This window comes from Tachyglossus aculeatus, chromosome 22, assembly GCF_015852505.1.
Source record: "Tachyglossus aculeatus isolate mTacAcu1 chromosome 22, mTacAcu1.pri, whole genome shotgun sequence".
Lineage (NCBI taxonomy): Eukaryota > Metazoa > Chordata > Mammalia > Monotremata > Tachyglossidae > Tachyglossus > Tachyglossus aculeatus.
This window is the reverse complement of record NC_052087.1, coordinates 3,412,569-3,438,906: the sequence shown is the minus strand read 5'-3', so window position 1 is coordinate 3,438,906 and position 26,338 is coordinate 3,412,569. Positions and strand designations below refer to the sequence as shown.

Sequence of the window (26,338 nt, the reverse complement as noted above, 5' to 3'; positions counted from 1 at the left end):
AATCAATGGTATTTATTGAGCACTTTCTAGGTGTAGAGCACTGTATTAAGCTCTTGGGAGAGTACAGTACAGCAGAATTAGCAGTCACGTTTCCTGTCCACAATGAGCTTACAGTCTAGAGAAGGAGGACAGACATTAACATGATTTTAAAAATTATTTATAATATATGATTCAAAGGTGCTGTATCCCTGCCTTCTCAAGGCATTGGCACCCATTTTTTAATGGTATTTAAGTGCTTACTGTATGCCAGTCACTGAACTAGGCACCAAGATAGGCTACAAGATAATCAGGTTGGACACAGTTGCTGTCCCGCATTACAGCCTTAACCCCCATTTTACAAATGAGAAACTGAGGCACAGAGAAGTGAAGTGACTTGCCCCAGGTCACACAACAGACAAAGTTGTGGTGGAGCTGGGATTAGAACCCCGGACCTTCTGATTCCCAGGCCCGTGCTCTATCCATTTGGCCGCACTGCTTCACCCTGCCCATCCTAGAGGTTCGCCCACTTTGGCAAGTCTTCAATAAGGCCTGGGCAAGTTTTACCTTCTAGAGCAGCCCCCAGCTGTTGTTTGAGATGGTGAGGTAGTTCCCCATCCCTGTCTTCCTCTGAACCTGTCATCCCTCTGCCTTGACAGCCTAGGAGGGCTGTTAAGCAAGCACATCATGGGAAGGAAACTCTGTTGTGCTCTCCCAAGCGCTTACTACAGTGCTCCGCACATAGTAAGCACTCAATAAATAATGTCGATTGATTGATTCAGGGTCAGAAATGAGATATGTCTAACTTCTTCCCCTGGGGTGGGGACCTGCTGGAGATGCTGCTTCCCACTCGATTCTGTGTGACCCTGGGCAAGTCACTTCACTTCTCTAGGCCTCAGTGATCTCGTCTGCAAAATGGGGATTGCGAGCCCCATGTGGGACACGGACTGCGTCCAACCTGATTAGCTTGTGTCTACCCCAGCACTTAGTAAGTGCCTGGCACATAGTAAGCACTTAACATATACTAATGATAATAAAAAATGATTCTGCCAGAAGCGAAAGTTGACCTTTTTGCTGTAACCCTGTCCTGTTCCCCACAGGGCCGAGCCCGTGCTGTCCCGAATAAAGGAGAACCGGAAAAGGATCATCTCTCCGTCCTTCGACAACATCAAATACGACAACTTTGAGATTGAGGAATACCCGCTCTCGGCCCAGGGGTTTGACTGGGAGTTATGGTGTCGCTACCTGAACCCGCCCAAGCTGTGGTGGAAGCTGGAAAACTCCACCGCTCCCATCAGGTGAGCTCGTCCTCTAATAATAATAATGATAATCATTATGGTATTTGTTAAGTGCTCACAATGGGCCAAGCACTGTTCTAAGTGCTGGGGTAGTTACAAGGTAGTCAGGTTGTCCCACGTGGGACTTACAGTCTTCATCCCCATTTTACAGATGAGATAACTGAGGCCCAGAGAGGTGAAATGACTTGCCCAAGATCACACAGCAGACAAATGGTGGAGCCGGGATTAGAACCCATGACCTTCTTACTCCCAGGGCCATGCTCTATCCATTACACCTAGATTGTAAGCTCATTGTGGGCAGGAAATGTATCTGTTTATTGATCTGCTGTACTCTCCCAAGGACTTAGCATAGTGCTCTGCACACAGTAAGTGCTCAATAAATAGGGTTGAATGAGTAATGGGGACTAGGGCAGAGCCCAGGAGCCACAGGCAGCCTCACTGGCCGCCCCGTTAGTCATTCTCACTAGACGGTTACTGGGGAGAAAGAGTGTGGCCAAGTGGATAGAGCACAAGCCTGGTAGTAAGGTGTCCTGGGTTCTAATCTCGACTCCACCATGTGTCTGCTGGGTGACCTGGTACAAGTCGCTTCACTTCTCTATGCCTCAGTTACCTCATCTGGAGAATGGGGATTAAAGCTGTGAGCCCCTTGTGGGAAATGGACTGTGTCTAACCTGATTTTTTTAAATCATCTCTACCCCAGTGCTTAATACTATGTTTGACACATAATAGGTGCTTAACAAATACCATTTCTTTGGAAAAAAAAACCCCTGGATTTTAGTCCCAGCCTTGCCACTTGCCCACTGGGTGAATGTGAGCAGGTCATTTCACTTCTCCGTGCCTCTTTTCTTGTTGTTTTTTCATAGTATTTGTTAAGCTCTTATTTCGTGTCGAACACTAAGTGCAGGGGTAGATACAAGCTAATCAGGTTGGACACACTCCCTGTCCCACCTGGGGCTCTGAGTCTTAATTCCCATTTTACAGACGAGGTAACTGAGGCCCAGGGAAGTGAAGTGACTCGCCCAAGGTCACACAGCAGACGAGTGGCAGACCGGGATTAGAACCCAGATCCTTCTGACTCCCAGGACTGTGCTCTATCCACTAGGCCAGGCTGTTTCCCACTTCAGAGCTGACTCGGGACATTTCAGGGTGTTGCTGGGTGGGAAATGGGGTTTGCTGTCATCAGCTCCAGTGGGCAAAGCCATTCATTCGTTCATTCTATCATATTTATGCATTCATTCATTCATTCAATCGTATTTATTGAGCGCTTACTGCATGCAGAGCACAGTACAAAGCACTTGGGAGAGTACAGTATATGATACACCAGACATAGTCCCTGCCCACAACGAGCTTACAGTTTTGAGGGGGAGAAAGACAACAATATGAAAAATAAATAAATAATATAAAGCAATAAATAAATAAAGCCAAAGAGCTTGCCCTCTGGGAGAAGTGTGTGGACCAACTGGGGTGGGTTCCCCTGGCAGAGTAGGGGGAACGGTTCTAAACTGTGAGCCCACTGTTGGGTAGGGACCGTCTCTATATGTTGCCAACTTGTACTTCCCAAGTACTTAGTACAGTGCTCTGCACACAGTAAGCACTCAATAAATACGATTGAATGAATGAATGAATGAATGAACGGTTGGCGGGGGTGACGGATGGCTGTTGTCGGTGCCCTCGGCCTCCTGCTGAGCCCTGTGCTATTTCTGTGCCTCCCGCAGGAGTCCCGCTCTCATCGGCTGCTTCATCGTGGACCGGCAGTACTTCCAGGAGATCGGCCTACTGGACGAGGGCATGGAGGTCTACGGCGGGGAGAACGTGGAGCTTGGAATCAGGGTGAGTCGGGGACTTGGGGGGCTCCCGAGGCCAGGCCAGCCCCGGGGAATGCCTGGGTCCGAGCCAGTCCAGGGCTGGAGATGCTCCGGCTCGCGGGGTAAGGTGGTCGAATCTCCCCCACTCTTCATTCATTCAATCGTATTTATTGAGCGCTTACTGTGTGTAGAGCACTGTACTAAGCTCTTGGGAAGTACAAGTCGGCAACATATAGAGACGGTCCCTACCCAACAGCGGGCTCACAGTCTAGAAGGGGGAGACAGACAACAAAACAAAACACGTAGACAGGTGTCAAAATCGTCAGAACAAATATAATTGAAGCTATATGCACATCATTAACAAAATAAAAAGAATAGTAAATATGTACTAAACGTTTTCCAATGGCTGTTAACACTGTCCAAATATTTCCTAACATAGTGCTGTGTGCTGTGATTGGCACTGCCATTCCCACCACTGACGGCACGTCCCGTGGTGTGCGGAAGCCCTTGGAGAGGAGGGGCAGTAAAGCTGGGGTTGGCCACCAAGTGCCCCCATGTCTCTCACCTGCCCGAGATGACCCTGCTTGTCACCCCGGGTCAACTGGCAGCATCCAGGCTGGTGTGAAGAGACCATCTAGCCTCCCCTGAGCCTCCCATGCTGAGAAGCAGCGTGGCTCAGTGGAAAGAGCATGGGCTTTGGAGTCAGAGGTCATGGGTTCTCATCCCGGCTCCGCCACTTGTCAACGTGTGACTTTGGGCAAGTCACTTCACTTCTCTGGGCCTCAGTGACCTCATCTGTAAAATGGGATTAAGACTGTGAGCCCCACGTGGGACAACCCGATGACCTGGTATCTACCCCAACACTTAGAACAGTGCTTGGCACATAGTAAGCACTTAACAAATACCGCCATTATTAGTATCTATCCACCTGGCTCCCATTATCCTGGGAATGGGGCACCTTAACCACAGTGTTGCATGGACAATTAATCAATCTTATTTATTGAGTGCTGACTGTGTGCAGAGAAAGCTCACTTCCTCCAGGAGGCCTTCCCAATCAATCAATCAATCAATCAATCGTATTTATTGAGCGCTTACTATGTGCAGAGCACTGTACTAAGCGCTTGGGAAGTACAAATTGGCATCACATAGAGACAGTCCCTACCCAACAGTGGGCTCACAGTCTAAAAGGGGGAGACAGAGAACAGAACCAAACATACCAACAAAATAAAATAAGTAGGATAGAAATGTACAAGTAAAATAAATAAATAGAGTAATAAATATGTACAACCATATATACATATATACAGGTGCTGTGGGGAAGGGAAGGAGGTAAGACGGGGGGATGGAGAGGGGGACGAGGGGGAGAGGAAAGAAGGGGCTCAGTCTGGGAAGGCCTCCTGGAGGAGGTGAGCTCTCAGCAGGGCCTTGAAGGGAGGAAGAGAGCTAGCTTGGCGGATGGGCAGAGGGAGGGCATTCCAGGCCCGGGGGATGACGTGGGCCGGGGGTCGATGGCGGGACAGGCGAGAGCGAGGTACAGTGAGGAGATCAGTGGTGGAGGAGCGGAGGGTGCGGGCTGGGCAGTAGAAGGAGAGAAGGGAGGTGAGGTAGGAGGGGGCGAGGTGATGGAGAGCCTTGAAGCCCAGGGTGAGGAGTTTCTGCCTGATGCGCAGATTGATCGGTAGCCATTGGAGGTTTTTGAGGAGGGGAGTAATATGTCCAGAGCGTTTCTGGACAAAGATAATCCGGGCAGCAGCATGAAGTATAGATTGAAGTGGAGAGAGACACGAGGATGGGAGATCAGAGAGAAGGCTGGTGCAGTAGTCCAGACGGGATAGGATGAGAGCTTGAATTAGCAGGGTAGCGGTTTGGATGGAGAGGAAAGGGCGGATCTTGGCAATGTTGCGGAGCTGAGACCGGCAGGTTTTGGTGACGGCTTGGATGTGAGGGGTGAATGAGAGAGCGGAGTCGAGGATGACACCAAGGTTGCGGGCTTGTGAGACGGGAAGGATGGTAGTGCCGTCAACAGAGATGGGAAAGTCAGGGAGAGGACAAGGTTTGGGAGGGAAGACAAGGAGCTCAGTCTTCGACATGTTGAGCTTTAGGTGGCAGGCGGACATCCAGATGGAGATGTCCTGAAGGCAGGAGGAGATGCGAGCCTGGAGGGAGGGGGAGAGAGCAGGGGCAGAGATGTAGATCTGGGTGTCATCAGCGTAGAGATGATAGTTGAAGCCGTGGGAGCGAATGAGGTCACCAAGGGAGTGAGTGTAGATTGAGAACAGAAGGGGACCAAGCACTGAACCTTGGGGAACCCCCACAGTAAGAGGATGGGAGGGGGAGGAGGAGCCTGCAAAAGAGACTGAGAAAGAACGACCGGAGAGATAAGAGGAGAACCAGGAGAGGACGGAGTCTGTGAAGCCAAGGTCAGATAACGTGTGGAGGAGAAGGGGGTGGTCCACAGTGTCAAAGGTAGCTGAGAGGTCGAGGAGGATTAGGACAGAGTATGAGCCGTTGGATTTGGCAAGCAGGAGGTCATTGGTGACCTTTGAGAGCGCAGTTTCCGTGGAATGAAGGGGATGGAAGCCAGACTGGAGGGGGTCGAGGAGAGAGTTGTCGTTGAGGAATTCTAGGCAGCGCGTGTAGACAACTCGTTCAAGGAGTTTGGAAAGGAATGGTAGGAGGGATATGGGACGATAACTAGAAGGTGAGGTGGGGTCAAGAGAGGGTTTTTTTAGGATGGGAGAGACATGGGCATGTTTGAAGGCAGAGGGGAAGGAACCAGTGGAGAGTGAGCGGTTGAAGATGGAAGTTAAGGAGGGGAGAAGGGATGGAGCGAGAGATTTCATAAAATGAGAGGGAATGGGGTCAGAAGCACAGGTGGCCGGAGTAGCACTTGAGAGGAGGGAGGAGAGTTCCTCTGAGGATACCGCTGGGAAGGATGGGAGAGTAGCAGAGAGTGTTGAGAGCCAGGGGGTTGGAGAAAGGGGGGAAGAGACTTTGGGGAGGTCGGACCTGATGGATTTAATTTTGTTAATGAAGTAGGAGGCCAGATCGTTGGGGGTGAGGGAAGGAGGAGGGGGAGGAACCGGGGGCCTGAGAAGGGAGTTGAATGTACGGAAGAGCTGGCGGGGGTGATGGGCACCCAGACTAAGCCCCCTTTTTCCTCTCCTCCTCTCCCCCTCCCCATCACCCCAACTTGCTCCCTTTACTCTACCTACCTCCCCGCCCCACAGCACTTGTGTATATATGTACATATTTATAATTATATTTATTTTTATTAATGATGTGTATATATCTATAACTCTATTTATACTGATGCTATTGATGCCTGTTTACTTGTTTTGATGTCTGTGTCCCCGCTTCTAGACTGTGAGCCCGTTGTGGGCAGGGATTATCTCTGTTGCTGAATTGTACTTTCCAAGTGCTTAGTACAGTGCTCTGCACACAGTAAGCGCTCAATAAATACAATTGAATGAATGAATGAATACTACCGGAGTAAGGAGAGACAGGAGGCTGGGAAGTCAACAGGCAGTATACTGAGTACTTACTGTATGCAGAACACTCTACTAAGTGCTTGGGAGAGTAAAGTATAACAATATAACAGAGTTTGGTAGGCATGTTCCTGCGCACAGTGAGCTTATAGTCTAGAAGGGGAGACAGACATTGATATAGATAAATACATTACAAATATGGACATAAGTGCCTTGGGGCTGACAGTGAGGGAGGAGGTGAATAAAGGGAGCAAATCAGGGCAATGCAGAAGGGAATGGGAGAAGAGGAAATGAGGGCTAAGTTAGGGAAGGCCTCTTGGAGGAGATGTGCCTTCAACAACGCTTTGAAGGTGGGGAGACTGATTGTCAGATATGAAGAGCATGAAAAGCATGCTCAATGAGAAGCAATATGGCCTAGTGGATAGAGCACAGGCCTGGGAATCAGAAGGACCTGGGTTCTAATCCTGGCTCCACCACTTGTCTGCTGTGTGACCTTGGGCAAGTCACAACATCTCTGTGCCTCAGTTCTCTCGCCTGTAAAATGGGGATTATTCATTCATTCATTCAATCGTATTTATTGAGCGCTTACTGTGTGCAAAGCACTGTACTAAGCACTTGGGGCCCCACGTGGGACAGGGACAGTGTGCAACTTGATTATCTTGTGTCCACTCCAGCACTTAGAATAGTGCCTGGCACACAGTAAGCACTTAACAAACGTGATAAAAAAAACAACAAAACATAACCGAGTCAGTAGACATGTCCTCTACCCACAGTGAGCTTACAGTCTAAATCACCAGGGGTCCAAATCAGGGAATCGAGGCAGAATTCACTGTCCAAATGGGGCGAGGCTGGAGACTGGGACAACATCCAGTGGCCCTAGAGCTTCCGCTGACATAATGGTGACTGCGGGAAGCAAAATTCCCACCTATGATCCCAGAAGCCTCTGAGGTAGGACCAGGCCCTCTTGTGCCATGGCATTGGTTTTGATGCTCATGGGCCCCCCGAAGCACTGTGGGCACTCTGCCCTCCACAGGGCCTGTTTTGGCTCACCCCGCAAGGCCTCCAGCCTCAGTCGCTAAGGGAGAATCTGGCCCTCCCTGAGTCTTCACACCAAAGAAGCATCTCCGCTTCTTAAACTGCTCTGGACCCAACTACTATCCCACAAAGGAGCTCTCCCACACTGGAGGTTCCAATTCTCAAAATACCTTGCCTTTCCTATGGAGAAAATTTTCTTCCATGAGAAAAATGATCCCAAACTTCTGACTTCGAACTGTAACCCTATGGAAACTCCTAGACTCCCAGAAACTGGATATTAGTTTTCCAAATATCCGTACCGCCGCGGTGCACTGGGAGAGAGAAGGTGTAGTGTGAGACGATCATTCTGAATAAAAACGTCAAAAGAACAAGGGTCATGTCTACCAAATGTATGGTGCTCTCCCAAGTGCTGTACAGTGCTCTGAAAGCAGTAAGCGTTCAATGTATACTGCCGACTGACTGAAGAAACCCCTGGGCTTCGACCAGTCCGGGCCGGCGGCAGGAGAGCGATCAGCCGCGATGGAGAATGAAATACAATCTGAGGTATTTAATTCTCTCGGTCTCCACGGACAAGAGGTGAGGGGATCAAATCGGTGACTTGGAGCTGTATTTTCTGGCTGTGTCTTCCCTTTACAGTTTCCAGACAGTTTCAGACACGCTTTTCACCGTCGTTCTTTCAAGGTCTCCAGAGCGGTGATTTGGCAATTATCCTTATCTGCTCCTGGAAGTCGGGACTACCCCTGGATTTAATTACCTTCTCTATAGCTTCTAGTCACCGAGGTGTGGTTACTAAGACAACCTGGATGGAGATAGATGGTATTACAAAGCAATAATGTGATTCCGACATTAAGAACTCCAGGACATAGTGCAGGCTCTAACTAGCAGAAACGAGCCCTCCATGCTTTCTTTACGGCAGAATTTATGTAAAAGCAAACAACCAAGATGAGATTTGAATGATGGGATCATTATTCCAAGGCGGCGTAGCAGGGCTGGGGTGGGGCTGCCCTCTTCTCTGCCTGTGGACTCAAGTCATTAGAGAGATGCCAATTTTGTCTTTGACCACCTGACTCGGACAACGGGAACACAGCTTATTTATTCATATTAATATCTGTCTCCTCCTGTAGACTGTAAGCTCTTTGTGAACAGGGAACATATCTGCTAATTCTGTTGTACTGTGTTCTCACAAGAGCTTAGTTCAGTGTTCTGCACATAGTAAGTGCTCAGTAAATAACATTGACTGATCGATTGAACTCAGTCCGCTGTCCAGGTGGAATGCTAAATCAGGCAGCAAACAGACTAAAGCCAGGGAGACAACCTTGGTTGGTTGGTTTCTGTTTGTTTCGTCCTGTTTGTTAAGTGCTTACTAAGTGTCAAGCACTGTTCTAAGCTCTGGGGTAGAGTCAAGTCATTCAGGTTGGACACAGTCCCTGTCCCACATGGGGCTCCATGGCTAAGCAGGAGGAAGTAGGATTGAATTTCCATTTTACAACCGAAGAAACGAAGGGACAGAGAACTGAAGTGGCTTGCCCAAGGTCACACGGCAAGCAATTGGCAGAGCTGGGATTGGAACCCAGGACCAGGCTCTTTCAGTTAGGCCACTCTGCGTCTCACAGTGACATCCTTCGGTGGTGTCCAAGTCAGCCCTAATCCCGGACCCTGCTGGCCCCCAGAGAGCTGCAGACCACCTTATTGGACCCAGCCAGCTGCCTTCCCTGGATCCCTGGCAAGAGCTTGATGAGTGATTAATTAATTAATCATCATCAATGGTATTGATTAAGCGGTTACTATGTGCAGAGCACTGTATTAAGCGCTTGGGAGAGTACAATGCAACAGAGCTGGCTGACAGAGAATGTCTCTGCCCACAGGGAGTTTACAGTCTATTCATTCAATCATATTTATTGAGCGCTTACTGTGTGCTGAGCACTGTACTAAGCACTTGGGAAGTACAAGTCAGCAACAATAATAGTCTATAATAGTAATAATTGTGATATTGGCTTTATTAAGGTCATGTCTCCTCCAGGAGGACTTCCCCAATTAAGCCGTCTTTTCCCTGATCCCCTCTCCCTTCTGCATCATCTCTGCCCTTGGATCTATGACCTCTGGGCATTAGATATTCCCCCTACAGCGCTTATGAGCATATCTATAAATTATACATTAGTAATTCTTTATTTATATTTATTTATTTATTCATTCATTCATTCAATCATTCAATCGTATTTATTGAGCACTTACTGTGTGCAGAGCACTGTACTAAGTGCTTGGGAAGTACAAATCGGCAACATATAGAGACGGTCCCTACCCAACAACGGACTCACAGTCTAGAAGGGGGAGACAGACAACAAAACGAAACTTGTAGACAGGTGTCAAAATCATCAGAACAAATAGAATTATAGCTATATGCACATCATTAACAAAATGAATAGTAAATATGTACAAGTAAAATAAATAGAGTAATAAATCTGTACAAATATATACAAGGGCTGTGGGGAGGGGAAGGAGGTAGGGTGGCAGGGGATGGGGAGGAGGAAAGGAAAAAGGGGATTTATGTCTTTCTCTTCCTTTAGACTGTAAACTCGTTGTGGGCAGGGAACGTATATGCTAACTCTGTTGTAGTATACTCTCTCAAGCACTTTTTTCAGTGCTCAGTAAACGGTAGGTGGTCAATAAATACCACTGATGACAATGATAATGACGATATTCATTAAGCACTTACTATCCGCCAGGCACTATACTAATCGCCAAGGTAGAATCAAGGTGGTCAGGTCCCGTGTGGGACTCACAGTCTAAGGAAGAGGGAGAACAGGTCCCCATTTTGCAGATGAGGGAACTGAGGCCCAGAGAAGTGAAGCGACTTGCAGAAGGTCACACAGCATATAAGTGGCGGAGCAGGGACTAGAACCCAGGTCATCTGACACCCAGGCTTGGGCTCTTTCCACTAGGCCACACTGAACCCTAAATGTTTCAGTCCATTCTGCTCACTGGTTACTTTTCTGCTGACCCAGAGAGGCCAGGTTTTGGTGTTACTCTGCAGGATATGGGCTTGCCAACCTCAAAATCTCCCACACCAGGGGCTAGCATGGCAGAGATGGAGCAGGAGAGAGGGAGAAGGGCCCCAGGGGAGTCACACCCACCCTACAATCAATCATTTAATCAATCAGTGGTATTATGAATAGTAATAATAACAATAATAATAATTGTGGTATTTGTTAAGCGCATACAGTAAGCACTCAATAAATACGATTGAATGAATGAATACTTGTGCCAGGCACTGTACTAAGCCCTGGGTAGGTATAAGGTAATTGGGCCAGACACAGTCCCCATTCCACATTAAGGCCTCACAGCTTTAATCCGCATTTTCTAGATGAGATAACTGAGGCCAGAGAATAATAATAATAATAATGATGGCATTTATTAAGTGCTTACCATGTGCAAAGCACTGTTCTAAGCGCTGGGGAGGTTACAAGGTTGTCCCACGGGGGGCTCACAGTCTTAATCCCCATTTTCCAGATAAGGTAACTGAGGCCCAGAGAAGTTAAGTGATGTGCCCAAAGTCACACAGCTGACAATTGGCGGGGCCGGGATTTGAATCCATGACCTCTGATTCCAAAGCCTGGGCATTTTTCCACTGAGCCACGCTGCTGAAGTGAAGAGACTTGCCCAAGGTCACACAGCAGACAAGAGGCGGAGCCAAGATTAGAACCCAGATTCTTCTGATTCCCAGGCCCGTGCTCTAGCCACTAGGCCACACTACTTCTCATTTAATGGAGGAGCCATGCTGCTTTATTAAGCACTTACTGTGTGCAGAGCACTGTACTAAACACTTAGGAGAGTACAATATAGCAAACAAGTGGTGGAGCCGGGATTAGAGCGCGGGTCTTCTGCTTCTCTGGCCCAGGCTCTTTTCACTAGACCACATAGCCAGCCTAGGCTGGGTGAGATTGCCAGGAAGAAACAGCAGCAGAGCCAGCATAGTTTAACAACACCCTGTAAAAGCTTTATGACCAGGGGAGATGAAAAAAGGGTCCCTAAAGTACAAAGCAATTTAAAAAGTACATCAGGAAGCAATTAGCTTAAAAGTGGTTTGGCAGGGGAGGGGACTAGGCAACGCACAATTTTCCCCAGAAAGGTGGTCCACATAAATAACTTTCTTATCATTCAACGGACAACTGAGCAAAGGCAAAATTGATGGGCTGTGAGCGTGAGGACTATGATTCAGGGAGGCCCCTGGGGCTGGATGATTTCTTTTTTCACAATTATGCCCGTCTCCCTCTCTAGACTGAAAGCTTGTTGTGGGCAGGGATCGTATCTTCCAACTCTGCTACGTTGTACTCTCCCAAGCGCTTAGTCCAGTGCTCTGCATGTAGTAAGCACTCGATAAATCCGATTGATTGATTGATTGATCAAGCTAACGGGCAGCCAACCCGAGGGTACCCCCGCAAATCAGTCCCGACCCAGGAAAGTTATAGGGTGCACTCTGCTCTTCTAACGCCACCTCAATCTCAACTCACCTCTGTACCTCAATCTTGTCTATCTTGCCGCTGACCCCTTGCCCACAACCTCTGGCCTTTAACTTCCTCCCCCTTAATATCCAACAAACCACCACTCTCTCCACCTTCAAAACCCTCCTCAAATCACATCTGAGTGTGGCCCAGTGGAAAGAGCCCGGGTTTTGGAGTCAGAGGTCAGGGATTCAAATCCCGGCTCCGCCAACTATCAGCTGTGTGACTTTGGGCAACTCACTTAACTTCTCTGTGCCTCAGTGACCTCATCTGTAAAATGGGGCTTAAGACTGTGAGTCCCCCGTGGGACAACCTGATCACCTTGTAACCTCCCCAGCGCTTAGAACAGTGCTTTGCACATAGTAAGTGCTTAATAAATGCCATTATTATTATTATTATTATCTCCTCCAAGAGGCTTTCACTGACTAACCCCTCATTTCCCCTACCTGCCTTCCCTTCTGTTTTGGGGGGAGTTTTTTTAACGGTACTTGTTAAGCACTTGCTGTGTGCTGGGCACTGTTCTAAGCACTGGGTTAGATACAAGGTAATCAGGTCGGACACAGTCTCTGCCCCACATGGGGCTCACAATCTTAATCCCCATTTTACAGATGAGGCAACTGAGGCCCAGAGAACCAAAGTGACCTTCCTAAGGTCCCACAGCAGACAAGTGGCAAAGCTGGGATTAGAACCTAGGTCCTCTGAACTCCAAGTTCCACGCTTTCTTTCTGGAGCAGGGAGACAATTTGAATTCTGTACCTCCGTGCTTCTGAACCATCAGAGAGGCTGAGGTTCTGATTAGATTAGGCTGCAAGAGCGGGAAAGGAAGTGTTTAGATGATTAGAGAGATAAAAAAGGAAACACTTGAAATGAGTAAGTGGCTCATATTCAGAGAGTACAGTTTAAATTAAACATGGTGTGGGGATTCTGTTTAAAATAGAGCTGACGTGAGGGCATTTTTTTCCGAATTCAGAAGGAAGAAGACTCCATCTGAACACGATTGGTCTGGGAGAGAACACCGCACATAACCAGGATAATAATAATAATGATTATGGTATTTGTTCAGTGCTTACTAAAGGCCAAGCACTGTGGAAAGGTCAAGATTAGCAAATCAGACACAGTCCTTGTCCCTCAAGGGACTCCCAGTCTAAGGGGAAGGGAGAACAGGAAGCAAAGTAGCTTAATGGAAAGAGTACGGCCCTGGGAGCCAGAGGACCTGGCTCCTTCTGGCTCCACCAGGTGCCTGCTGTGTGACCTTGGGCAAGTCACTTCACTTCTCTGGGCCTCAGTTTCCTCATCTGTAAAATGGGGATGGAGACTGTGAGCCCCACATGGGACAACCCACATATTCAATCCATCATTCAATCCTCTTGGTCTCACCTTCACAACATCGCTAAAATCCACCCGCCCTTTCCTCTCCATCCAAACTGCTATCACGTTAGTACAATCACTCATCCTTTCCCGCCTGGATTACTGCATCAGCCTCCTTCCCCCGACTCCAGTCCATACTTCACTCCGCTGCCCAGCTCATTTTTCTACAAAAACATTCAGGACACGTCACCCCACTCCTCAAAATACTCCAGTTGCTGCACATCCACCTCCGCATCAAATAAAAACTCCTCACCATTGGCTTTAAAGCACTCCACCACCTTTCCCTCTCCTACCCCATCTCACTACTCTCCTACAACGCAGCCCACACACTTCACTTCTCTCGTACTAACCATCTCACTGTGCCTCCATCTCACCCATCTTCCTACCGACACCTGGCCCAAGGTCATGGGTTCGAATCCCGGCTCCGCCATGTGTCTGCTGTGTGACCTTGGGCAAGTCACTTAACTTCTCTGAGCCTCAGTTACCTCATCTGTAAAATGGGGATTAAGGCTGTGAGCCCCGCGTGGGACAACCTGATCACCTTGTATCCCCCCCAGCGCTTAGAACAGTGCTTTGCACATAGTAAGCGCTTAACAAATGCCATTATTATTATTATTATTATTATTATTATTATTATTATTATCATAATTATTATCCTGCTTCTGGCCTGGAATGCTCTCCCTCCTCATACCCGACAGACAATGACTCTACCCCCATTCAAGGCCTTACTGAAGGCACATCTCCTTCAAGAGGCCTTCCCAGACTAGGCCACCACTTTCCTCTTCTCCCACTCCCTTCTGTATCTCCCTGGCTTTCTCCCTTTGTTCTTCTCCCTTCCCAGCCCCACAGTACTTATGTACATATCTGTAATTTTATTTATTTGTATTGATATTTGTGTCCCCACTCTAGACTGTAAGGTCGCTGTGGGCAGGGAGCGTGTCTTTTTATTGTTGTATTGTACATCTCCAAGCACTTAGTACAGTGCTCTGTACACAGTAAGTGCTCGATAAATGCAGTTCAGTGAATGAAAGATTATTAGTTTGGACACAGTCCCCATTCCATGCAGGACTCACAGTCTTAATCCCCATTTTACAAATGAGGTAACTGAGGCACAGAGGAAGTGAAGTGACTTGCCCAAGGTCACACAGCAGACAAGTGGCAGAGCCAGGATTAGACCCCAGGTCCTCTGACTTCCAGGAATGTGCTCTATCCACTGGGCTACACTTGTCTTTTATAGGTATATCCCATGATACACCAGCATTCCGATTCTGGAAAATGATTGTGTCATGAATGGCTGGACTGTGGCATAGACTTATATGCTATAAATTAGGATCCATTCCAGAATCTCTGGAAAAATAATTTGAAATTCCCCTAAGGGCTATCTACAATACTGTTAAACACCAGTTAACTATTGTTTAATCTTTACTAGAGTAATTCAAAGCACGTAACATCCCAACGTTAAGTAAACGAGGAGTCGAAATGTGAATTTGAGTTTGCAGGAGGCTGCAGAAAGTGCAAACTGTGGAAGTGGGTTTACAACTTTAGTAAAGAATTAGTCCAACTTGGGTTGAATAGCACCCTTCTTTTTTTCCTAAAGAACCCATGACGCTTCAATCAATCAATGGTATTTATTGAGCACTTACTATGTGCAGAGCACTGTACTAAGCACTTGGGAAAGTACAGTACAACAGAGTTAGCAGACATGTTCCCTGACCACAACTCCAGACTGTAAGCTGTCAAGACTGTAAACACATTGTGGGCAGGGAATGTATCTATTTATTGTTGTATTTTACGCTGCCAAGAGCGTAGTACAGTGCTTTGCTGTAAATGCCCAATAAATACGACTAAATGAATGAATGAGTGAACTAGCTTACACTTACATCCATATCCATAATTTACTCGTTTATCATCATCATCAATCGTATTTATTGAGCGCTTACTATGTGCAGAGCACTGTACTAAGCGCTTGGGAAGTACAAATTGGCAACATATAGAGACAGTCCCTACCCAACAGTGGGCTCACAGTCTAAAAGGGGGAGACAGAGAACAAAACCAAACATAATAACAAAATAAAATAAATATTTATATTAATGTCCATGAACCCCTCTAGACTGTAAACTCTTCATGGGCCAGGAATTTGTCTGCCGACTCTGTTATATCATAGTCTCCCAATAAGCGCTCGATTCATTCATTCAATTGTATTTATTGAATGCTTACTGTGTGCAGAGCACTGTACTAAGTGCTTGGGAAGTACAAGTTGGCAACATATAGAGACAGTCCCTACCCAACAACGGGCTCACAGTCTATCTGTACAAATATACACAAGTGCTGTGCGGAGGGGAAGGAGGTAGGGCAGAGGGGGGGATGGGGAGGAGGAGAGGAAAAAGGCCGTACAGTCCGGGAAGGCCTCCTGGAGGAGGTGAGCTCTCAGTAGGGATTATGATAAATACCACTTATTGACTGATGGATTGTGGCAAGTGAACATCTTCTGAACTCTGTGCCTTTGAACTCCTTGCAAACCACATGGCTTGGGATATACTTCTGGACTTAACGAATTGAGTACTAAGCTTTGTCTCTCCCTTCCAACTCCCTCCCTGCCTTTCCCCATCTCCCCACAACTTTTATGCCCTGCAATGCCTTGTTACTGACCTGTACCGTATACTATATTTTTACACCTGTTTTCGTTCTCCTTCAGTATTAATTTTGGCCCCCCCACCCCGCCCCACTCGCCCACGGTCATGCAGCAGACAAGTGGCGGAGTCAGGATTAGAACCCATGACCTCTGACTCCCAGGCCTGTGTTTTATCATTCATTCATTCATTCAATCATATTTATTGAGCACTTACTGTGTGCAGAGCACTGTACTAAGCGCTTGGGAAGTACAAGTTGGCAACATATAGAGATGGTCCCTACCCAACAATGGGCGCACAGTCTATGCACTTGCCTGTTGTGTGACCTTGAGCAAGTCAGTTCATTTATCTGGGGCTCAGTTACCTCATCTGGAAAAAGGGTTTAAGACTGTGAGCCCCACGTGAGACAAGGGACTGTGTCCAACCTGATTTGCTTGTATCCACCCCAATGCTTAGTACAGTGCCTGGTACATACTAAGCTCTTGACAAATACCATTATTATTATTATTATTATTATTATTGTTATTACTATTATTAATGTTATATGATAACTGATTGTGGGTGGGCTTCGAGTCCCTGAGACCTGGGCTATTCTCTTGACCGTCCCAGAGGGAGGAGAAAAATTTCGATCCTAATTGCTCCGAGTCTGAGGAGAGACAATCATGACTTTAACCTCCCCTGAACTCTGCTTCTTCTACTTCACCCAAATTGCCACCTCGCAGTATGAGAGTGAAGCTGAGACCTCCGTAATGTAATAGACCACTTTGCTCGAATCAATACTACTAACCTCCCTGGCTGGACCACCTGGGACTTTCTGTAGATGAAGCTGCTGTTTCAGCAAATCCTGCGACTCTGGCGAAAAGGCACCCGTGTGAGAGACTGCAGAGACTCTTGTCACGCTTTGCAGTTCATCCAGGAAGGCCCTTTCACCAGGGCCTGGGTTCTAATTCCGGCACTGCCACTTGTCTTCTGTGTGACCTTGGGCAAGCCACTTAACGTCTCTGTGCCTCAAGTGCCTTACCTGTGAAATGGGAATAAAGACCGGGAGCCCCATGTAGGACATGGACTGTGTCCAACCTGATTATCTTGTATCTACCCCCAGAGTTTTAGTACAGTGCCTGGCGCATAGAGCTTAGCAAATACCATTTTAAAAAAAGCCATCAGGGCTGAGCCACGCACTCAGATTTCTTCCTGGAGTCTTCTCCAGGTGAGTCCTCTAAACCGTAAGCTTGTTGTAGGAAGGGAACATGTCTACCCAGAGCTTAATATGCTCTCAATAAGTACCATCCATCTGTTGAAACGCTCTTTCTCCCTCTCGACTGTAAGTTTTTTGTGGGCGGGGAATGTGTTTGTCAACTCTGTTTTCCTTCCTATTTGACTGTGAGCCCCATGTGGGACAGGGACTCTATCTGGCCTGATGAAGTTGTACCTACCTCAGGGCTTAGAACAGTGCTTAACACATAATAAGCACAGAACCAATAACATAAAAAAAAAAAGAAAAATGGGCAGCTGGCTGGTGGTCTTGCCAAATGCTTTCCCAGATCTTGGCTCTTTCCTTCCAACAGTGTTGTATTCCTGCTCTCCCAAGTGCTCAGGAGAGTGCTGTGCACACAGTAAGTGCTCAATAAATACCATTGAATGATTGATTGATTCTCCTGCAGAAACTCCTTCCCTAGATGCTCACTGTACTCCATCTGCCAATAAGGCGATTTCAGAGACACCCAGCCTGACAACAGAATATACCCAGGAGTCTGTCCAGGGCTCTGGTGAGCCCTGCTGGGGCTCCTGAATCAGGAAGTTGGGAATGCGCGGAGAAGGGGTCTTCTCCTTGGGAAGTGAGACTTTTCATTCATTCGTTGTCGCATTTATTGAGCGATTACCATATGCAGAGCACTGTACTAAGTGCTTGGGAAGTACAGTTCAGCAACAAATCGAGACAATCCCTGCCCACAATGGGGGACTTGAGAAGCAGCATGGTGTAGTGGCTAGACTATGGCTCTGGGAGTCAGACGGTTGTGGGTTCTAATCCTGCCTCTGCCACTTGTCTGCTGCATGACCTTGGGCAAGTCACATCACTTCTCTGGGCCTCAGTTATCTCATCTGTAAAATGGGGACTGAGACTGTGAGCCCCATGTGGGACAGGGACTGTGTCCAACCCAATTTACGTATATCCACCCCAGAGCTTAGTACAGTGCCTGGCACACAGTAAGCGCTTAACAAATACTACAATTATTATTATTTTCAATCAATCAGTGATATTATTGAGTTCTTACTGTGTGTAGAGAACTGCACTAAGTGCTTGGGCAGCAATGTGGCCTAGTGGACAGAGCACGAGACTGGGAATCAGAAGGACCTGGGTTCTAATCCTCCTCCAAGTGTCTTCTGGGTGACTTTGGGCTTCGCCACTGACCCTCCTTTGTCGGTCATTCTCACAGGTGTGGCAATGTGGCGGGAGCGTGGAGGTCCTGCCCTGCTCCCGGATCGCCCACATCGAACGAGCGCACAAACCTTACACAGAAGACCTCACGGCCCACGTCCGCCGGAACGCCCTCAGGGTGGCCGAGGTCTGGATGGATGAGTTCAAGAGCCACGTTTACATGGCTTGGAACATTCCTCAAGAGGTGAGTGATACCTCCAGGTGGGAAGAACAGGGGATTTGGAGATCCTCACCCGAGTCTTCTTGCTTGCCTCTGGCCAAAGGCTCTCTCTCTCTCTCTTTCTTCATCTTTAAGGGCACGTAGGAAGATTCTGGTTTAGTGTCCTGACACGCTTAGCCAAGAAGCCTGTTGAAGCTCTTGTATATAGTCTGGCCACCTGAGACGATTTCTCTGCAAGGGGAAGGCAGAATATCAAACCGAAGTCCATAATGACAACCAGGCCCCTCTGGCTTCTTCCTCCTACAGTCCTTCTCCCAGGAAGGGGGGACCTGAAGATGGAGAGAAGCCTGGAGGGAGGGAGAAGCCCTGGTTCTAAGGATAGCATGCATCCATTAAGCTGTGACAAAGACACACACGAAGCCTCAAGGAAGCAGTCCAGGCCCAGAGGGCGGCCCAAGGCAGAGATGCTCTGATAGGCTGCAGGTCTAGTGCTTCTGAGCCAAACTCTTCCACATCTTTTGGGTCCATTGGGGACCTCTTGCTCCTTTCACTACTGCTGCCATGGGCTTCCCTCCCCTGCCCTAGATGAGCCAATTCTCCCCTTTGATTGTGAGGGACACGGACAATGGCTAATTCCCAACTGTGTATTCTCTCTCATTGCTTAGTACAGTGCTCTGCACACAGAAAGTGCTTAATCAATCAATGGTATTTATTAAAAACTTGCTGTGGCAAGAGCACCATACTAAACCTTTGGAAGAGTACAATGCAGAACAGCTGGAAGACCCATCCCTTGCCCAAAACAAGCTGAATAAATACTATTACTACTACAACTACTACTACGAGAAGCAGCGTGGCTTAGTGGACAGCTTGGGCTTGGGAGTCAGAGGTTGTGGGTTGTAATCCCACTCCGCCACTTGTCAGCTGTGTGACTTTGGGGAAGTCACTTCACTTCTCTCTGCCTCAGTTACCTCGTCTGTAAAATGGGGATTAAGACTGTGAGCCCCATGTAGGACAACCTGATTACCTTGTATCTACCTCAGCATTTAGAACAGTGCTTGGCACATAGTAAGCGCTTAACAAATTATTATTATTACTACTACAACTACTACTGCTACTATTATTACAATGACTACTAGTTCTACTGCTACAATTACTACTACTACTATTACCACTACAAAGACACTAACAGTCAGGATCTGGACTGTAGCACAAGGCCGATCCTCTCCGTTTCCCACGGTTCCGAGAGACCCTGAGCTCTCCACCCCGAGGCCCCTCACCGAGGCAGAGGAGGAATCTTTCCGTGGGCGAGAGGCAGAAAATCCAGCAAGGTTACGAGCTGGGGGAGAGCAACAGCGTAGGAGGCAGGCTGGCTGGCTGAGGATGGGCTTTAGTCATGCTGGAAGTTGATTCTCCAGGGTCTGCTCAGCGCATACGAATTGGCCTAGCACGAATAATGGGCCTAGCACAGGCCTGGGAATCAGAAGGTCATGGGGTCTAATCCCAGCTCCTCCGCTTGTCTGCTGTGTGACCTTGGGCAAGTCACTTCACTTCTCTGGGCCTCAGTTACCTCATCTGTTAAATGGCGATTGAGAGTGTGAGCCCCTTAAGGCTTGTTTCCACCCCAGTGCTTAGTACATTGCCTGGCATATAGTAAGCACTTAACAAATGCCATTATTATTGTTATTATTAACATCATTTGGCTTTCTCCCCAGCAAGCTGAGGCATTCTTTGTAGCCACTTCTCTATGAGGCATGCATGATTTCAACCCACGCATTATTGGTCTTGACTTATGGAACTCCTATTTCGTGAACTCCGTGGCAGGCATCACCTCAGTGCCGGAGGGGACACAGAAGAAACAGATTCAAGATGGTGGGGGCGGGGAGGGGGCAGGGAGGATTCTGCCAGTGTTTTCAACCAAATCAGCCCTAGAGACATTGGCAATTGTATAAAACAGTTGGGCCAGATTTTGGAAAAAGAGAGGAAGAGGGAGGAGGAGGATAAAGAAAAGGAGGACAAAGAACAAAAAGAGGAGGACTCCATATCTTTCCAGACTTCAAAGACCAGTTACTGTTCCTCAGCGATGTGGGCATCTGAAAGAAACTGAAAAGAAGCTTCGTCTCAGAATCAGCAACGCATACAGGATCATAGCTGCCTGCTTATTTGGGGTGCCTGTGCCCCCTCTCACTGCAGGACACCCTGAGGAAGCCCACAGACCCCTTTCACACCCTTCCTTCTTTACACAGTTGTTAATTGGGAGAGGGTTTGTCTCCTTCTTCAGGCAAGGCACCTTCGTGCTCAGAAACCTGGGGTTCAGTCAAGAGGCCTCTCTCATGTTATAAAGCTACTCGTATCTCACAGGTTCCCTCTGTCTCCCCGACCCCTCCCGTGACCCCGCAGGATTCGGGAATCGACATTGGGGACATTTCGGAGAGGAAGGCCCTCAGGAAATCACTGCAGTGCAAGACCTTCCGATGGTACCTCGTCAACGTGTACCCCGAAATGAGGATGTACTCCGACACCGTGGCCTACGGGGTGGTAAGGACTGGACTTCCCTTGATGACTGTGTGGAGATAAACCAAGGCGAGTTGTTCAGTTACCGAGAGGCAGAGGCGGAGGGAGAGAAACGGAAGCAGAGCGAGACAGAGATTCAGAGAGATGGAGAGGCAGAGAGGGAACTCCCTGTCCAAGTTGCAGCATCAGGAGTCTGGCATCTGGTTCCTAGGGGGTATAATACCTGTGCAGGCCGCTGGCAAGGCAGCACAGAAGCCAGGAGTCTGATCACCTGGCTGCTGGGCTTCCTCTGGCTAGGGTGTCTTACCCGAAAGTGGTCCTTCCGGACCACCAGATAGGGATGTCTCTTGTTGGGGTGGGAGAGACCCCACAGAGCCCAGCCAACCAGGGCAGCCGCCTGCACTAGATGGTTCACTGCCATAGTACATAGTAATGGGGAGGCCCTGTCTTGGCAGTGGTGGGGAGAAGGGTGGCATAATCCTGCCACCCTGGAGAGTCCTCACTCTCCAGTGCCAGGATCCCCTTTGGAATCCTCTTATCGTTATAATTATTACCACTGTTATTTATTTTTCAATAGTATTTGTTAAATCCTTCCTTATGTGCAAGACAATGTTCTAAGCGCTAAGGTAGATCCAAGCTAATCAGGTGGAACGCAGTCCCTGTCCCATATGGGGCTTGGAGTTTTAATCCTCATTTTACAGTTGAGGGAACTGAGGCCCAGAGAAGTTACGTGACTTAATCAAGGTCCCACGGCCAAGTGGTGGAGCCGGGATTAGAACCCAGGTGCTCTGATTCCCAGGCCCGTGATCTTTCCACTAGGCCACGTGTTTTTCACTTCTTGTTCCCAGGCCCCGCCCCATTTTGCACAAGTATCCGAAATAATGGCATTTATTAAGCACTTACTATGTGCAAAGCGCTGCTCAAAGCGCTGGGGAGGTTACAAGATGATCAGGTTGTCCCACGGGGGGCTCACGGTCTTAATCCCCATTTTACAGATGAAGTAACTGAGGCCCGGAGAAGTTAAGTGACTCGCCCAAAGTCACACAGCTGACAAGTGGTGGAGCCGGGATTAGAACCCATGACTTCTGACCCCAAAGCCCATGGTCTTTCCACTGAGTCATGCTGCTTCCCGTGAAATGCTCTGTCTAGTGCAATCCGTCAGGCAGGGTCTGGAACCCGGGACCCACAGGGTCCTAGGGTCGGTGAGAGGGACAGAGCTTCTGCACTGCTAGGTAATGATCGCCTTTCGTCCCCCAAACTGAGCCTGGAGAGGTGGGCTACTCTGTCGTCCACCGCAGCCATGGACGGTCGTCTTCTTTTCCCTCCACAACTGGAAGGCTAAATTCGGCAATGCACCTCAGCCACAGAGCTAACCACCATTGATTGAGAAGCAGCATGGCCTAGTGGATAGAGCACGGGCCTGGGTGTCAGAACGTCATGGGCTCTAATCCCAGTATCTGCCACTTGTCTGCTGTGTGACCTTGGGCAAGTCACTTAACATCTCTGTGCCTTAGTTCCCTCATCTGTAAAATGGGGATTAAGACTGTGAGCCCTGTGTGGCACAGGAATTGTGTCTCAACCCAATTATCTTGTATCTACCTACCCCAGTGCTTAGTACAGACCCTGGCACATAGTAAGCGCTTAACAAATACCATAATTATTATTATTGAGTAGCATCTCTACCCACGTGCCTGGGGGTACGCACCTAGACACACACTTGGGCACACATAGACACACTCTGTCACACACAGAGACATATGTAGCCTTTCCTTTGCCAATCCTAACCCCTGCCAGCCTCTAGCTGACTCTCATTCAGTTCATCCCCATCACCCCCTGGACAGCAGCAGGTGTGGGTCAGATTCTTCTTCTTCTTTTTTTCTTTATGGTATTTGTTAAGCGCTTACTATGTGGCAGACACTGTACTAAGTACTTGGTAGATACAAGGTTGGATATGGGGTTCACAATCTTAATCCCCATTTTACAGATGGGGTAACTGATGTACAGAAAAGCGAAATGACTTGCCCAAGATCACAAAGGAGACAAGTGGTCGAGCTGGGATTTGAATCCAGATCCGTCTAAGTCCCAGGCCTGAGCTCTATCCCGTAGGCCATACTGCTTTTCCTCAGCATATGGTTCGCCTCTCGAGGACAGGCACTGCATCACTTCCTCCTCCCTGTCTATACCATCCAGGAGAGAGAGAGAGAGAGAGAGAGAGAGAGAGAGAGAGAGAGAGAGAGAGAGAGAGAGAGTATGTGTGTATACTGTCTCCCCCTTCAAACTGTCAGTATATTTGTGTTTGTAAGCTCATCCTCTAGACTATAAATTCATTATGGGAAGGGAATGTATCTGCTAATTCAGTTGTATTGCACTCTCCTAAGAGCTTAGTACAGTGCTCGGCACACAGTGAGCACTCAATAAATACAATTGATTGATTGATTGATTGATTTTTTTTGTCCTTTTTCGCTCTCAGGCAGTCAGCTTCTTGTGGGCAGAGGGAAAGTCTACTTTTCCCGCTGTTCTCACCCCCAGCCCTCTGTACCATGCGCTTACAGTGTGTAGATGCCCAAACAACCCCGTGTAAATTGCATATGGTGTGTACACAGTGCATTTACTCTATATTTAGTGCCCCCCTGGTTTGGCCACAGGGGAGTCCAGAGCTCCAGCGTTTTCGTTGTCTTTGGTCCATCAGTCCCAGAGTCACGCCTGCCTCCCGCCCCTTCCTTCAGAGAGCCCCGTGTTCAAACAGCATGGGCCTCTATCCGAGCCAGGTTTTCTTATCGGAAATGAAGGCCCGCCTCCACCGGCTTCTCACCTGTTCAGTTTCTTCTTTTCTCTCTTGCCCTCTCGGTTCCAGCTGCAGAATTCCCTGAAGAGTGATTTGTGTCTTGATCAGGGGCCAGACACGGAGAATATTCCGATCATGTATATCTGCCACGGAATGACACCCCAGGTTAGTGTGACTGATGGTCTGGTAGATTGCTGCCGCTTCTGCTGGGCCAATGAGGCGGGAAGCATCTGCAAAATGTCGCTGCGACCTCTCCGGCTGTTTGTCAAGCATTTAATGGAAAACGGGGTATTATTAGTGCCGAAATGTCAAGAATCAGGGGTGTATTAATTAATGCGGTGACAACGGTATGTATTTATTCTTTTGGAAGAATTTCAGGCTGTGGAGCAATGACTCTGCCTGCAGGGACCGGGGAAGTTGGCACCTGCAGGGCCTGGGGAGACTTACACCTGCAAGGATTGGGTAGGCTTACACTGCAAGGCCCGAAGAGGCTGGCATCTGCCTGCACAGGGGAGCCTGGCACCTACAAGGAGTGGGGAGGCTGGCACCTGCAGCGACTGGGGAGGTTTGCACCTGCAGGGCCCAGGGAGACTGGCACCTGCAAGGATTGGATAGACTGGGACCTGCAGGGACCAGGAAGATTGGCACCTGCAGGGATGGGAGAGGCTGGCATACCTGCAAGCACAGGGTAGGCTGACACCTGCAAGCCCTGAAGTGCTCTGCACACAGTAAGTGCTCAATAAATATGATTGATTGATTGATTGATTGAAGAGGCTGGCATCTGCAAGGACAGGGTAAACTGGCACCTGAAAGGACTGGGGAGACTGGCATATGCAGGGACTGGGGAAGCTGGCACCAGGAGGGACCAAGGTGGCTGGCACCTGCAAGGCAAGGGAGGCTGGCATATGCAAGGACTGATGAGGCAGGCACCCCACCTTGCCCCATCGCTTTTTCACATCTTTCTGAATCTTAGAAGTCCTGGAGATTTCACCCCTACATCCTGAGGGGATGCGCTTTATTTCAATATCCTTCTCCACCTTTAGACTGAAAGCTCCTTGAAGGCAAGGATTGCATCTACCCAATATATCATACTGTACTTTCCCAAGCGCTTAATCCAGTACCTTTAATGCTTACTACAGTGCTCTGTACACAGTAAGTACTCAATAAATACGAATGAGTGAATGAATACCTTACATAGAGTGAGCGCTCAATAAATACCATCAGTTGACTGACCCCGAGGAGTGTTGTGGCTTAATGGGGATTAAGCCAGTGAGCCCCTTGTGGGACATGGTTTGTGTCCAAACTGATTCGTTTCATACAGTGCCTGGCACACAGTAAGTGCTCAACAAATGCTTAAAAAAAAAGGTATTTCAGTTTGATGTGGAAGTAGATGACAAACAACTGGAGGTTCTTGAAGAGTGGGAAGATGTGGATTGAACAGGTTTTTAGAAAAATGGCCTGGCAGCAGCTTGAAGTATGGACTGTAGTGGAGAGAGCAGGAAAGCTGGGAGGTCAGCAAGTAGGCAGTTTCAGTAATCACGGTGGGATGGGCTAAGTGCTTGGATCAGCGTAGTAGCAGTTTGGATGGAGTGGAAAGGGTGGATTTTAGTGATGTTGTGAAGGTATTTGGTGACTGATCGAATATGGGGGTTGTGTGAAAGAGCTGAATCAAGGGTAACGCCAAGGTTATGGGGTCTTTCCCTCTCAGTCCCTCAGGTCTTCCTCTCTTCCTCCCTCCCCAACTTTTCCCTTCCATCTCCACTCTTCCTTGCCCTAACTTCTCCCCTCTTCCTCTTCCATCTCTTCAGACCTTCCTCACCAACTCCACTCTTCCTCCCTCCCTCCTTCTCTTCATTACACCATTTTTGTTTTTTATGCTATTCGTTAAGCGCCAACTATGTGTCAAGCACTGTTCTATGTATGGGGCACATACAAGATTATCAGGTTGGATGCAGTCCCTATCTAAGTAGGAGGGAGTAGGATTTAATCTCCATTTTACAGTTGAGGAAACTGAGGCACAGAGAATGTCAGGGACATAAGTTCTCCCTCACCTCCTCCTTTTCTCCCCCTCCTACTCCTCACTAAATTTTCCTTCCTCTTCTCCCTCCTACCCTTCCCTTTCTCTCTTCTCTATGCTTTCCATCTCCCCTTTGTCCTTCCTGTCCTGGTTCCCACAAGCTCCTCATTCCCTTCCTGGTTGCCCAGTTTCCTTTCCTGCCCTCCCAGACTCCTAGCCGGCAACCTTCCCTTCTGCTAATTCTTTCATATTGCACTCTCCCATGCCTTTAGTACAGTGCTCTTCAAGAGAAGCAGCTTGGCATAGTGGATAGAGCACAGACCTGGGTA

The 26,338-nt window shown here is 48.3% G+C and overlaps 1 protein-coding gene across 1 annotated transcript in view; it reads left to right on the top strand.

Moving 5' to 3' along the window:
* Positions 1-26,338, top strand: part of GALNT18 (polypeptide N-acetylgalactosaminyltransferase 18) — a 207,981-nt gene that overhangs the window by 161,031 nt on the left and 20,612 nt on the right. Inside the window, exons 5-9 of the mRNA XM_038765072.1 lie at positions 1,077-1,274; positions 2,990-3,104; positions 18,535-18,720; positions 21,094-21,231; positions 24,062-24,157. Of these exons, the coding sequence (XP_038621000.1) occupies positions 1,077-1,274; positions 2,990-3,104; positions 18,535-18,720; positions 21,094-21,231; positions 24,062-24,157 (733 nt within the window). The remainder of the gene's footprint in view (positions 1-1,076; positions 1,275-2,989; positions 3,105-18,534; positions 18,721-21,093; positions 21,232-24,061; positions 24,158-26,338) is intronic.